The sequence below is a fragment of the Halichoerus grypus genome, chromosome 9 (assembly GCF_964656455.1).
Source record: "Halichoerus grypus chromosome 9, mHalGry1.hap1.1, whole genome shotgun sequence".
Lineage (NCBI taxonomy): Eukaryota > Metazoa > Chordata > Mammalia > Carnivora > Phocidae > Halichoerus > Halichoerus grypus.
The window spans coordinates 90,038,647-90,053,208 of record NC_135720.1 but is presented as its reverse complement, the minus strand read 5'-3'; the positions used below and the strand labels follow the sequence as shown (position 1 = coordinate 90,053,208).

Here is a 14,562-nt window from a genome sequence, read left to right as displayed (position 1 = left end):
CTTGAAGCCTATGGCAACTTGTCAGGTGTGAAGAAAGGATTCTCGCTATTAAAAGCACACTAAACTCAGCATATATTCCCAGTTGTTGTTGTACAATCTTATACTTTGGAAATCTTTGAAAAGCAGAAAAAATTTGCACTCACTGGACCTTGTTTGTATCATCTGGTGCAGTATTTCCTCAGACTGCTTCTGAGAAAGAAAATGTTCAGTGTGATGTTAACAGGTATTCCTGGAAAAATATTATTTGGGTGAAGTAAGTTTAGAAACTTCTATAAAGTAGAGTTAAATGGGTTATTTTCTAAGAGGGAATGGGCATGTGACATTTTATGAATTTGTCTTAGAAAAATTTACCCCTTCTCATCTTTTTTCTTGAAGAAAGCTTATTAGTGGATCTTGAAAAATAGTTTTGAAAGTTTAGTCTAGTTTAATCCCCTTTTTACCAAAATGATGAAAGTGAAGTCCAGAAATGGTTAGTGGCATATTTAAGAGTAAGGGGAAGAAGGCACAGATCTCTTACCTGTTAGATTGGTCCAAAGTGATGAAACTGTAATTTTTTAAAAGATTTCATTCATTTATTTATTTTAGAGAGAGAAAGAGAGAGAGAGAGAGAGCATGTGAGCTGGGGGGAGGAGCAGAGGGGGAATGACAGGGAGGGGGAAAGAATCTCAAGCCGACCCCACACTCAGCGTGGAGCCCACACGGGGCTTGATCCCACAACCTTGAGATCATGACCTGAGCAGAAACTAAGAGTCAGACGCTTAACCAACTGAGTCACCCAGGAGCCCCAAAACTGTAATTTTTAGAGATAGCCTAGTCCTTAAGTATAATTCCCCAGTCAGAGAACTGTTGAAAATAGCTACCAAATCACTAACTTTGGACAACTAACTTTTTTTGTGTGATGGAGCAAATAGTTGATTTATTTTGCAAAGCTTAGGACAGAAAGCACTTACTTAAAGTCTAGAAGAGTATGATTTATCCTGTCTCTATTATCAGTGTTGACCTGAACAAATTTCTTAACCCTCTTATACCCCATTTTCCCATTTGTGAAGCCGAAATCTAAATCTACGTTCCAAAGATATTTTAAGTATTAACATCATTTTGAGATAAAATTACCTCAGAGCAATACCACTATCCCATTTTCCATAACAAAGACAGCACTTGATAATTGTTAGGTCAATGACAATCAGCAGTGTTTATTTAGCCAGCACTTGCTTGAAGTCACTATTGCATTTTGATGTCAATAAACAATAACCAAATTTTATTTTCTAGTGTTTTTCCAACTAGTCTTTATACTCTTACATCTTCAGCAAGTTCTAACTTTTGGCTCCCAATCACTTGATGTTTAGGAGGGCAAGGGGAACCATTCTTAACCAACTGAGCCACCCAGGCGCCCCAAGGGGAACCATTCTTACTTCATTTTCCTAGTATAAAAGGTTAAAAGTTTTCCTAAGGTACATAATATGCCAGCAAATGGGCCAGGAACAAAATGTAAGGCTTGGGAATTTTGTCTACTGCTGAACCAAAAAGATCGGCTTGTTTCCTTCCTAAATTAATTATTTAAACTCCTTGTTTTAAGCATTTTGCAAACCTAAGCCAAGGGATTCTAGATATCTCACATTTTATTTCAGCTTTAACTTTGCTTTGTTTTCATTTTGTTTGTCAAGCTTTTCACACAATTTTAACAGTTGCATATCTAATTACATGTAAAAATCATAATGATTAGCACAATTTACCAAATCCTTTGTGTGTGTGTGTGTGTGTGTGTGCATGTGCGCGTGTACAAAATGAAATCTGTAAGTGGTGAGCCATGCAGATTTAAAACAAGAATAAATATTTCTAGTTACAAAACAAACTGGTTACATAATTCCCTCCTAAAAACCCATTAATAGTTTTTGAATAGTCAAGGAAAACATATTAGCAGCTCATATTTTGCTTGCTTATTCTTTGAAGTAGAGAAAAAAAAAGCTGTTAGTATTCTATAAGAAAAGGAGAGGAAAGATAGTTTTCAGATGGGATTTAAGCCAGAGAGGTCTCTTATACCCAGGAAGATCAATCAGGGTAAATGAGTTCTCCATGTATTATTACCTAAGGGTAGAGAAAATTGAAGATGAGATTTTTTCCCCCTACTTGTTTGACCTTGCTGCATAAATATGATGTAAAAAATATGTGTGGAATTTGATAGTGGTCTTTTCTATTAGTCAAACCTTGAAACATTTAACTCTTTGAGAGTTTTCAAATTTGGCGTAAATGACACAATTTCTTCTGTGTTTAATCTTATTTGTTCTCATTTAAATATAATTGTATTTGCAATCACGACTTTAATGAAACTCTGATTTGCAGAGGACCTAAAAGCTTTCTGCCCTGTAAAAACAAATGCTCAACCCTTGTTGCTGCTCTCAAGGATGGCAGTAATAAAAGTGGTTAGAAAATCAATTTAAACTGCATTTGTACTTTACCAAGAACCTTGTGACACTTACATTGGTAAGAGTTATGCTTTCCAAATATGTGATCCACTTTTATAAGCAACTAAAAACCCTGCAGCTTCCGTCACACTCTCCAAGCAAGAATAAATGACCCCACATCAATCCATTTTCACAATACCTGACACTTGTAGAATGGGGGAAAGAAATGAGATCAAAAAGATAAACAACAGGCTGTGAAATCTAGGCTGTTTTAACCTGAGACTGCACTTTGTATGCATAAACGAAAAAAACACATTTTATTCTGCAGCCCTTAATGTTTTACAAACCTGAGATTACCATAAGCAAAAGAGTATGTAGAAAATGATTCCATGTCTTATTCTTTGTAAATCCCATGCATCACACTGCATAAAAGAGGGTCTCTGCAAATGCTTGGGGTGTGAAAGAAGGGATGGATGGATGGTCTTAAAGATACACAAATCCCATTTTAATCAAACAGACTTGGATTAAAATAGCTTCTAAACATGGATATTGCAGGAGAAAAAACAAAAAAGTTACCAAAATATTTTGTTGTGATGCATTACATTTCGTCTAAGTGACACGGGAGCTAAAAAGTGCCTGTGTTTTTTTCTTTCTCCTAATAATAGCGTTGGTATATTTGCTTTTCACATAATGGAAAACTTTAATGGGTCTATTTTTCTAAGTACTTTTTTGCTTATGATTACCTCCAGTTTGTTAAATATTAAGGAAAGCAGAGGGATACGACTGAGCAGCTGGGACTTCCATCTCTTGGTAATGCAGAAGGTGGCTGGTATTTAGACAAAGTTCAAAGCTTAGAAAGAAGACAAAGGGACAACAGCATATTCTTTTAATATCCTTCTGGAGTATTACCTAACAGGCCTACTTAAGATTATGTAATCCTCTAGAAGAATGCACTTTTTTTTGGCTCACTATTTACTATTGATTAGGCTAATTACAATGCTAACTTGTAGATTTTTGTCTGCTGGAGAAGCAAATGAGTATAAAATGGTAGAAAAGAAAACCACAAAAACTACATTTTATTCCCATGAAGGGTGCTAACCAGTTTGGTCTCAAACCTAGCAATCTTATTTTGGTATTCATTCAGTGACTATATATTCTCAGTCTCTTGAATTCTCTTTGAACCAGCCTTAACCATCATGCCCGTTCCTTCATTAATGAAATAAATAAATTTTTGGCATGTGCTCATTATATACCTGTGTGAAAGTCAGGTTTATTACTCCTTGAAAACTGACCTTTGACATTGGGCTTAAGTTATCTTTCCAGGACCCTGCCAAAGAAGATTGCCTTTTCAGCAGAGATGAGTCTAGATTTTGTGGGGCCCACAGCTTATATGAGTTTTGGTCCTTTATAACAAAAAAGGACTTAGAAGCACAGACACAGAATTGTGTATAAAAGTGAATATTTCTTTACAATGAGGAAAGAAATCTAAATGAATTACAAGGAAGCTTGGAGATTGAGGCCTCTTTCTCTGAAACCTCTTTAGGTTCTTCATAGGAAATGCTTACATGGAAATGACTTTTGACTGTCAACCTAGTTTGCCCTCTGAAAGAGAACCATAACAACCTACTGCAATTCCTAGCAACTCCCAGGTCTCAGAAGGACATGTGTAAGGGTGGGGGCCTCTTAAGCTTCATTAGCTCCAGAGTAAGCCAGCTCTGTTATTGGGTGAGGAGACACCAGCACAGGTAAGGGGTTGTGAAGTATAACGCTGGGAGAAGCAAACCAGAGAACTTTTCTTCCCTCAGGCAATTGGGCCATGGAGTGGCCCCTTGTGCAGGACTTGGAGAAGACTGACACATGCATGTATCAAGAGATCTAGCACTGAGCTTCTGTTGCAGGGAGAACATGCAGAACCAAAATGGCACCAGTTAAGAAGAAAACCTTTGAATCTTTTCAATCAAATCCCTTCTGCCCTAAGATAGCCCCAAATCTGGAGAAACTAGAAGCAGAAGAGAGATAGAAAGGCATCAGGAAGAACATATCACATTCTTTCTCCATTCAAGTTCTTGAACTGGAGGACTATCCAACTGGGAAGGGTATTGGAACCACCAAACTGGGCATAAGATGGAAATTTTAACCTAAAGTAGGCTGAACCATGCTTTTAATATGTCAGCATGAATAGCAGGTTCTGGAACCTGCATGATATTCTGTTAAGGGAAAGTAAGGAGAGATCCTACAGATGTTTGACATCAGTGACAAAAGAAAATTAAAACTTTTTTATATTTGCACGCCATAAAGTTTAAACTGCTTTTAATGAAAGGATATATAGATAAATGTCTTAAATGCTCAATTAACACAATGAAAGAAATGGGGAAAACTACATACGCTTCTAAGTTTTTACCTGAAACCTGGTTGGATATTTTCTTTTTTCCCCTTATTTCTAGCGAAAGGAGCTACCTACAATTGAGATGCTTGGATGCTCGTAGCAAACTTTTACATCTGAGAATAATCTAACCAAATATAAATTAGTCCTCTGGGAAATGAGACACAAATCCTGAGTACAATTTCAAAGATGTTGACTGCAGATGGAAAGCGTAGCAACTAAGAAGAAGGATTAAATATTTGGAGATGTTATTAGTCTAAATGTGTGGTGAGAAACTGATCTGAATAGGCTCTTTTTTCCCTTGGTATTCAGAAGACGTGGGTAGACTGCTGAGTTAGCTTAGGGGTAATCTGGCTTGGATATAGAGTAATAACTAAAAGATCTCAGCAGGTGATGCCTACCTACATGCCACTATGAAATGACAATGAAGACAAGCAAACATTTTGTGGGGGCGTCGCCACTCATTACAGAACAAATGGAAAAGCTAAGACATGATACATTAATCTTTTGTACTCTAATGGTTGTTACCGTTGCAATTTCAAATTCAATTTACAGCTCCTACCTCATTTTGAAGTGCTAAGTGATTTGAAAACTACCACAGAAATCATGAAAGACTTCTTTTTATCAGACAATGTTAAAAAAGATGTCTACGAAATGAGAAAACATGGACTGAAAGAAAAGGGAAAAATGGATTGAAAGAAAAGAATGAAAGAAACCAATTTTTACTTCTATTTACATGGAACAATGAGAACAATGAAAGTTTCCTAATGCTAAGAAATGTGAATTTTTTTTTTTTTATATTATTTGTTATAGTTAATTTTATGTGTCAACCCGACTGGGTCACAGGATGCTTGTTAGACATTATTTCTGGGTGTATCTGTGAGGGTGTTTCTACAAGAAATTAGTATTTGAATTACTAGACTGAGTAAAGCTTATGACCTTTCCCAATTTGGGTGGGCATCATCCAATCCCTTGGGGATCTGAATAGAACAAAAAGTGGAGGAAAGTCAAATTTGCTCTCTATCTGACTGTTGAGCTGTGACGTCAATCATCTCCTGCCATCAACGCTCCTGGTTTTCAAGCTTTCAGGCTCAGACTGGCATCTACATCACCGGCTTTCTTGGGTTTGTAGCTAGCAGGTGGACAGATTGTGGGATTTCCTAGCCTCTATAACTGCATGAGTCAATGCCTTATATAATCCCTCTCTCTCTCACTTTCTTATCTATTTATCTATCTAAACATTGCTTGACATTGAGAATTAAATTGAGTTGGATTTTCTTGGTCAATGAATTGAATGAAACTATTTTATCCATCTGTTGTCCTAGTGCAGTGGTCTGCAAACTATGGCCCTTGGGCTAAATCCTGCCAGTCACCTATTTTTGTAAATAAAGTTTTATTGGAACACAGCCATGTCAATTCATTTACATATTGTCAATGGCTCCTTTAGCATTACAATAGCAGAGTCAAAAAGCTGTGATGCAACGTCTGAAGTATTTGCCATTTGGACCTTTACAAAAAGTTTCCTGACTCCTGCCCTAGCACATGGAGGGTAGCATTGATTAGTGATGAGTAAAATCTATGAGAACAATTAGAGGTCCAGAAAGCACATTCATTCACTTATGGGAATTATTGACTTTCAGTGCATGATAAAATATATTCATATAGGCTTAGCACCTGGTAAAATTAAGACTAAGTCTAAAACTCATGTCTCAATAATTATTTACTATAATGTTAGTGACATACGTTCTTAGTGCAATTGTTGTACAGCTTATATTCCCAAACTTGAACTCCTTTTTAATTATTAACTTATTTTAAAACTTCTGGCATAGAAAGGAGAAAGTGATTTAAATATTATCTGTTTAATTTGCTAACCTTCTTATGTATGCCCTTTTGGAAACAGCTTGTTCAAAGTCCATAGAGATTTGGATACTCAGAATAACCCTTCTGTATCACTTTTCTAAACTGAATTTCACTACATGCAATTTGGATTTCTCTGAAATGAGCAACCACAGGGGTTTGAAAATTCTAGCACAGATTTATAACAAAATGGAAAAAGACTGGATACTATCCAGAAACATGTGATGGTACTCAGAGCAGAATGACATTTGCTCAGTAAAGCTGCTGAAGTGTTACTCCTCTTAATACTTTGCAACATGAAATGTGTCTTCTTGTAAGCCGATTACCTTCATAGACAATGTAGGGACAGCACTTAATAACAGTGAATTGTATCAACCATGCTACTAAAATTAGTGATGATTTTGTTTATAAATAGCTATAAATAGGGTTTATTTCACGAACCTTAACGTGTAGCTCTATGGTACTGAATGTTCACTACCATCCTACTCTTCTTTAGAGTATACTTCTTTAAGGGTTATCTCCTGCTAAACCACTATTATTCTTTACATGTTAGAAAAAGGGTGTGCATTCCCAGAGATGTGGATTAGAGTACGCAAGTGTGTGTGTGTGTGTGTGTGTGTGTGTGTGTGCGTGCGCACTGAAAAAATTTTCTCTCTCTTAAGATTCTTTTGTACCTCATTAGGAGGCATTTCCTAACCTTTAGATGAAAGTCCCTGGGTTAGAACAATTAAACTGTGATGAGAAATTATTTGCATTTTCAAGTAAAACCATGCATACATGCTGTAGTATTAAAAAATTAGTGTCTTTATATCTTGAGAAAGCTGAGAGGTAAAAAGCTTACTTCCTGTCTTTGTAATAATGACTCTTTTATTCTGAACATAGATGGTCTATCACTTTGAAAATAAAATAAACTTATAGACCAAAAAAAGAATTCCATCATGTCACTTTGTCCATTCCTTTTGGATCCAGAAAGGCTAAATATTAATATACCTTATTTAAATTGCTCTGCTATTTTGAAAGCTGTCTTGAATCCAGTCTCCTCTTCTGCGAAAACAGGAGAAGAGAGAAAACCTGAGGGGTGTAGGGGATTGAGCACCTATAGCCATTTTCCTACCATTTGAAGTCTGAGAATGGAGTCAAAGCTAAAGAACTGAAAGGGAGTGGAAGAAATTGGGTCCTAGGATGGACTTTAAGCCATGAATCGAAAAATGCCTAAAATGGGAATCTACAGCCTTCCCACTTAATGTGAGCCAGTAAATTCTGTTTGGGATGAATTTCCTAGCATTTGCAACAGAAGGAATCTTGCCTGATACAGAAATGATCCCCGTTTTCTAGCTGAGGTAAATGAGGTTCCAAAGATTAGCTAACTTGCCAAGTTCACATATTTATTAAGTGACCAAGCCAGGATTTGAAGTCACTTTTTCACTTCAGTTTGCTAAAAGGAGCTGCTGGGGGGGAGGGGGGGCGGTGAACTCAAACTGGATTTTTAAGTGACTACAATGTGACAAACACGAAAAAACAAAGACACTTTTTGTGCCCTGCTACTCTATCCACTTGCCAGTAGGGGCTGACGGAGGCTCCCTCCCCCCGCCATCTATCTTCCCCAATATTGCCTGGGATTCACTTCTCCGCACGTCCTACCTTCCAGAAAGTGGTCGCTTTTCTGTTCAGAGAGTTGCTGCTATTCTTTTCTCTGACCTCCTGTTGAGTTCGTAGGTGTTCAGAATGGTTTGATCCCTATCTAGCTAAATTCCTGGGACTAGACGAAATTTAGGTCTCCTACTCCTCACGGGTATTAAAGAGGGCACATACTGAATGGAGCACTGGGTGTTATATGCAAACAATGAATCATGGAACACTACATCAAAAACTAATGATGTAATGTAAGGTAATTAACATAACATAATAAAATAAAACAAACAAACAAGAAAAACAAACCAAAACAAAAAAAACAAAGACACACCAGAAAGACAAGAGTGAAGCAAGGACAAAGAGTGAAGGACATAAATGAGGTACAAGGTTCAATGACTTCTGAAGATTCTGAAATCTGAGATTTCCCTGGTTGTCCCATCTCTTCCAGTGATTCCGCAAGATAGGAGATCATGGATGGTTCTCCTTACCAGGTTGACTATTTTAAACTCCAGCTATTTATAAGGCCCTAGTTAGAAATGATTACAAGCATAACATCTGTTTATTGATTTGCTAAAACACTGATATTGCCTATCCATAAGAATAATTTGCATTTCATTTCTAAGAATAGTTAGTCGCTAGTGCCACAAAACCATGGAAAGCAAACCTAGACTCATGAGGACCTTCAGTTTCAGAAGGTGAATCACCATGAACTATGCTAATTAATCAGCTTTTTCCCATTAGAATAATCCAAAGTGAGCCCATACACCTTGGGGGTCAAAGTATCTCATCAGTCCCAGCCCTCAAAAGGTACTTAATTTTGGAAGTTTCATGTTTTCAAATTCATGTTGATTTTTAAAAAAGATTTTATTTATTTATCTGAGAGAGAGAGAGAGGGAGTGAGAGAGCACAAGGATGGGGAGCAGCAGAGGGAGAGGGAGATGTGGGCTCCCCACTGAGCAGGACCCCGGGATCATGACCTAATTCAAAGGCAGACACTTAACCGACTGAGTCACCCAGGGGCCCCCAATTTTTCATGTTGATTTTACATTCTCCTCCATAATATATGTTTGCATGTATAAAAAACAAAAACAAACAAACAGAAAACCAGGGGAAGGGAAGAAGAGAGTTCAGAAGTCTGCCTGGGTAAGCAGGCTCAGGAGTGAGATCAAGTCAGATAGCACAGACAGACCCAAGTGGTGAGAAGGGTTGGAAGACAGTTTGGAAGATCTTGGAGAGATCCATTTTATGATGCGGTAGCATGAAGAAAATAACTTTTGGCTTTGGCCAAAAACACAGATGGGAAGTGAGTTGCCAAAGGCATTAAGCTAGTTCAGATTCATTTTGTCCAAGTCAAGATAAGGCTCAGTAGCAGAATTTCTCTAGGTTTCTTGGTTGGAAAACTACACTGTTCCATGTATTCCAAGTATGGGTATGTGTCTGCTGTGGGCCGGGTGTTGGTCATGGTGATGGCTCTTTGTGACTTATTTCTTTGGTCTGTGTTCTTCTCTGTGGACTGAAGCTGCTCATGGCCTCATTGGGAGTCCTCCTTCAGTACATATTCTAGCTCTTCTTTTGACTTGCTGCACAGACTGCTGGAGTGCTCTATTATGGTTGGGTATGGGTGTTTTAGGGCAAGGAAGAGTGAAGATACCATTCTGATTCTGATCATCCTCCCTGTAGCCCTATAGCTATCTGTGCTCTTCTGATATTAAACTTTTGACCTCCTAGGGACTGTTCTTATGATTCTTCTGAGAAGTCTATTTTTGTTGTTATTCTGGAACTAGCCACTTCCAGTGTATTATGGTGTTGGTGTTCATAAAGAGATGCTGGAATGGAAGTCATGGTTGCCATGGACCAGCACATCCTGGATGCAATAATGCAAAGAGTCGTTTTGGCAGTTCAGCATTGGCAATCAAGATAGAAATCATGTTGTTCACAGAATGTGAAGAAGTGTTTTATTTGTTGGGTCACAGCCAGCAAGTCTCCATTTCACTAACAATAAAAGGCACATACAGATCTGGAAGACCTTAAATAGTGCTTGCCAAAATCAGTTGACATTTGAGTGGATTTCTCTGGAGTAGGGTTGAGAGGTTGAAAGACTGAGAAATGGACAGGGAAGGCCAGAATAATGTATATGACAGAAGACAGATGCTTTTTTTTTTTTTTTGGTGGCAAAATTCACCCTAAGCCCTAATGAGCTGATAAAGCTTCCATACTAGAGTGAAAGATTCTGTGTGCAGGATGGTGTCTCGAATATACATCTTTGTTTCACATATAATCCTTGGCCCTTAGTTGGTCCTTAGGTGATGTTTGTTGAAATAAATCTAAGAAAATAAATATATAAAGTACATATCAACCTAGGACTATTTATATCTATCTTACTAGAATAACTATCTTTAGTTTCATTTTCAAACACATATTAAATAACTAAGACTGGAAGTAATGTGAGGTTTTCTAATTTATTAAAATAAAAGGTTTATTTTATTTAACATGTATTTGGCTTACAGTATTTCAGATGGTTATTGTTGTAAAGTAAAACTAACTCTTACCTATTTCTCCAAGTTGGTGATGTGGACACTTTTACAGAAAATTTGAGTGTATTTGTTTTCTATTTCTACATAGGGAAATTACCACAAAATTAGCAGCTTAAAACAACACTTATTTATTATCTTATTGTTTTTGTGAGTCAAGAGTTTAGGCAAGGCTTAACTGGTCCTCTGTATGAAGAGTCTCATAAGCTTCAATCACAGTGTTGGTCAGGTTGGGGTCTTATTCAAGGTTCAACTGGGGAAGGACCTGATCCCAAGCTCACTTGGTTGTTGGTAAAATTTAATTTCTTGCAGTTGTAGAACTGACGGCTTCAATATTTGCTGGCTGTCAGCTAGAGGCCACCCTCAGCTCCTTGCTGGTGGTTGGCTGGAGGCTGCCCCCAGGGCCATGTCACATGGACCTTCCCCAAATTGTTCCATACTTTATCAAAGTCAGTGAGAGAGAGAGTCTCCTTGCAAGATGCAGCTCACAATCTCATGTAATCTAATCATGGAAATGACATTTCATCACTGTATTGTACTGATTATTCTGTTGGTTAAAAGCAAATCATATATCCTATCTACACTTAAGGAGAGGGGATCATGCAAAGGCATGAATATTGGGAAAGGGGATGATGAGGACTATGTTAGAGTCTGTTCACCACATGTAGAAAGGGAGAAAACATAATTCCTGTCACTTCTATAATTCTATCACTGGTAAAGTCTCATTGACAGTATTTATTTAGGTTGAATGACACATTTTTCAGACGTTAGAAACTCAGTAGGAGAAGCTTTTTTCATGTTTCTATTTCACTTAATTACACAAAAATTCATTTTCCTTCAGGGTTCTGAAGGTTATCTTGCTGTATAATTTTTGCATTATCATATTTTAAAAATAATTGTCATTGGTGAGGTCATTATAAAGCAGAATACTTATTAAATAAGACCCTGGTTTTGTTTCCTTCAGAAAAATAACCATGGCCGAGGAAGTTATCTTCACTCAAACTCAAAATTCACTCTTTTAAAGTCCTTTAAAACTTTACCTGTTATATTTTTCCTACATGAAATAGGTCCATATTGCTCTTGTTATTTTACCAATGTGTAAATCAAGGCACAGACTTGGACAGAGTTAATCAGAAGCAAAAGGTTTAGACACCCCAAGAGCTGATATCCTTTTTTCCCAGTAAACCATGCTTTTTCTTCAAATTTATTAGGTCAGTCTGTGATTGTTTGGTAAATATATCACCTTGACTTTATCATACCTGTCCATTCCTCTGTTCTTTGTCTTTTCCATTTGGGTCTTTCTCATTTTTCATTTCCTATTCCAGTGATTATTTTCAGAGCCCACCTCTGCCTACCATTTGCTATCCTACTCTATTGATAAAATTTTTCTCCTTCCCACACTATGCATATAGATGTTTACTTTTGTGAAATCATTAACTACTTGATAGCTTGCCCCTTTGAAACACTGGGGTGAATTAATTAAGATATTTCTTGTGAGATTTGGTCAATTTTTCCTTGATTTGAATTAATATAATCTGCACATGTTTTAGCATCCTCTCTGTCATTATTTGTAGCCCTGAAATAAAGATTTCTCAGAGGATTAAAGAAATTTGGGAAAATGTTCTACACTATCCAAATGAGACTCCCTCAGGGTTGATTAACTTAAGACATGTTAGTGGAGCAGAAAGTAATTTTAATTAAAATCTTAAGTTTATAGGCATGATGAATCTTTATTTCAAGGAAAAAAAGGTATATAGGCTTTTTCCTCCTTGACGTAAAGATTGCAAACAAAAAGAAGAAACAGATATAAGTATTCCTCTCCCTCTTTAATCTTAGAGATCTAAGTAGATCTTTTATTTTGTGAAGATGAAGCAAAAAAAAAGAAAACCACAATAAAAATGAATGCATCAAAACCATTATCAATGAATAAAAATCTGTCACTCATATATCCCAAAAGCAGAACACCTTGGTAAAATTATGTTTGGATCCATCTGAAATTGCCGAAACCAGGTCATTTGAAATTGCCAAAATCAGGTCCAGTCACCTAGTTATTTTCAGAGGTCAGGTATTTCTTGACATTGAAGCCACAATATATAAATTTCTTTGAAGAAACAAATATTCACCATATGTGTGCATGACCTAGGTGATGCATTTGCAAACTTAGAAGTTCCAGGCCTTTTTTTCTATCACCCAGGTGAAAATGCTGCTAGTTTCTGTTTAAGAACTTGGAATCATGGAATATAGGTTGGAGATCAAGAGGCTAAAACTAACCTGATGCAGGTGCCATTGTTGTGGCATCGATGACGAGCACACCATGGGACGTGGCAGTTCTCAATATTTTTTCCACGTAGTGCTTCATCAATGATGAAGAATTCTTTGTTGTTTACTTGAAGCTCTTGAATGCAGCCTTTGAACCCATAAATGTGACCTGCATTCTTATGGATCTTAATATCTGCTGGGATGTGGCCAAGGAACATTGATTCAAAATGTACCTACAGGAAAAATAACAACAAAAACATCTTATAAGGTGTGGTCAGATTATCTGAAAAAGACCTAGAATGTTTTGTTCTATAATGCGTGTTTTAATGTATTTTTCTGTGTAAAACAGGTTGTATTTGTTGCTTAGTTTTGTCACCTCTACTAGGTGGTAGGATAAGTTACTTTAGAAAAGGGCCCTTATTTTACATTTTTTTTGTATCTCTCACAATATCTAATAAAACGGTAAAAAAAAAGAGCATTCAATAAAACTTGCTGATTGATTACTCTGAAATGTATTTTGGAACTCAAGTGCATTTTAATGTGAATATTACCAAATAATAACTGATAAAGAAAATAGAACCTTGTTAATTAACTATTGTTAGGGATTGAATTGTGTTCCCCCAAATTCATATGTGGATGTTGTAACCCTCAGTAGCTCAGAATGTGACCTGACTTGGAAATAGAATTTACTCATGACCAGAATGACGATAAAATCACTGACACAAAGTAAACTGTGACTTAATCTTTCTACCCACCCTTCAGTAACACATATAAATTCAATTCTCATCATTTATATGTATATAAAATGTAGCTTCCCCAAACAGGAATTTATGAGTTACAAAAGAATTCTGGATGAACTGGTAATGAGACCCTGATCTTCAGGGCTGTTGGCATATGAAAGGTGCATGCAGCATTTGCGCACTTTATGTCTCTGATGTCCTTATCCCCAAAACACATTCATGCACTCCAAACTGATAGCTGCAAAGTATTTAAATTGACATTACAGATACACTAAAATGGAAAACTATCATTGTAAGAATTCTAAAACTAGAGCCAAATAATTAAGTTAGGGCTCTAAGGGGAGGAGAGGATGGAAAATGCTCAGTAATGCCACTTAATGTTTATACTAATATGTTTTGGTTTGATGCAAATGTGCTTTTAGAGAACAGAAGCATGTTCAATTCTAGGAACATCAAAGCATCCCCATGACCCATAATAGATCAAACCAACTCTATTATTTGAGCTCTTGTTCTTTTTTAGAGATTTGAGTTCTGTTCCTGAAGGCATTCCTTAATTCTGTGTGTGTGTACTTTATAAAAGACTCAGCTATGTAGTCACCCAGAGGATGACTAACTTTGGGCATCATGGGGCGGAAGTCTCAAGGCGTATTAATAGAGCCCTCATGCAGTACAGGAGTATGTCTGTTTGTTTTCACATCCTTTCTCATATGCTAAGTCCATTTATATTAATTACTCTAACAAACTATTAGCAGAATTCT

At 36.8% G+C, this 14,562-nt stretch overlaps 1 protein-coding gene across 2 annotated transcripts in view; it reads right to left on the bottom strand.

Annotated features, from left to right (window-relative positions):
* Nucleotides 1-14,562, bottom strand: part of EYS (EGF-like photoreceptor maintenance factor) — a 1,566,128-nt gene that overhangs the window by 199,951 nt on the left and 1,351,615 nt on the right. For both annotated transcript variants that reach the window (XM_078055169.1, XM_078055170.1), the window contains exon 33: nucleotides 13,077-13,297. In XM_078055169.1, coding sequence (XP_077911295.1) covers nucleotides 13,077-13,297 — 221 coding nt within the window. The remainder of the gene's footprint in view (nucleotides 1-13,076; nucleotides 13,298-14,562) is intronic.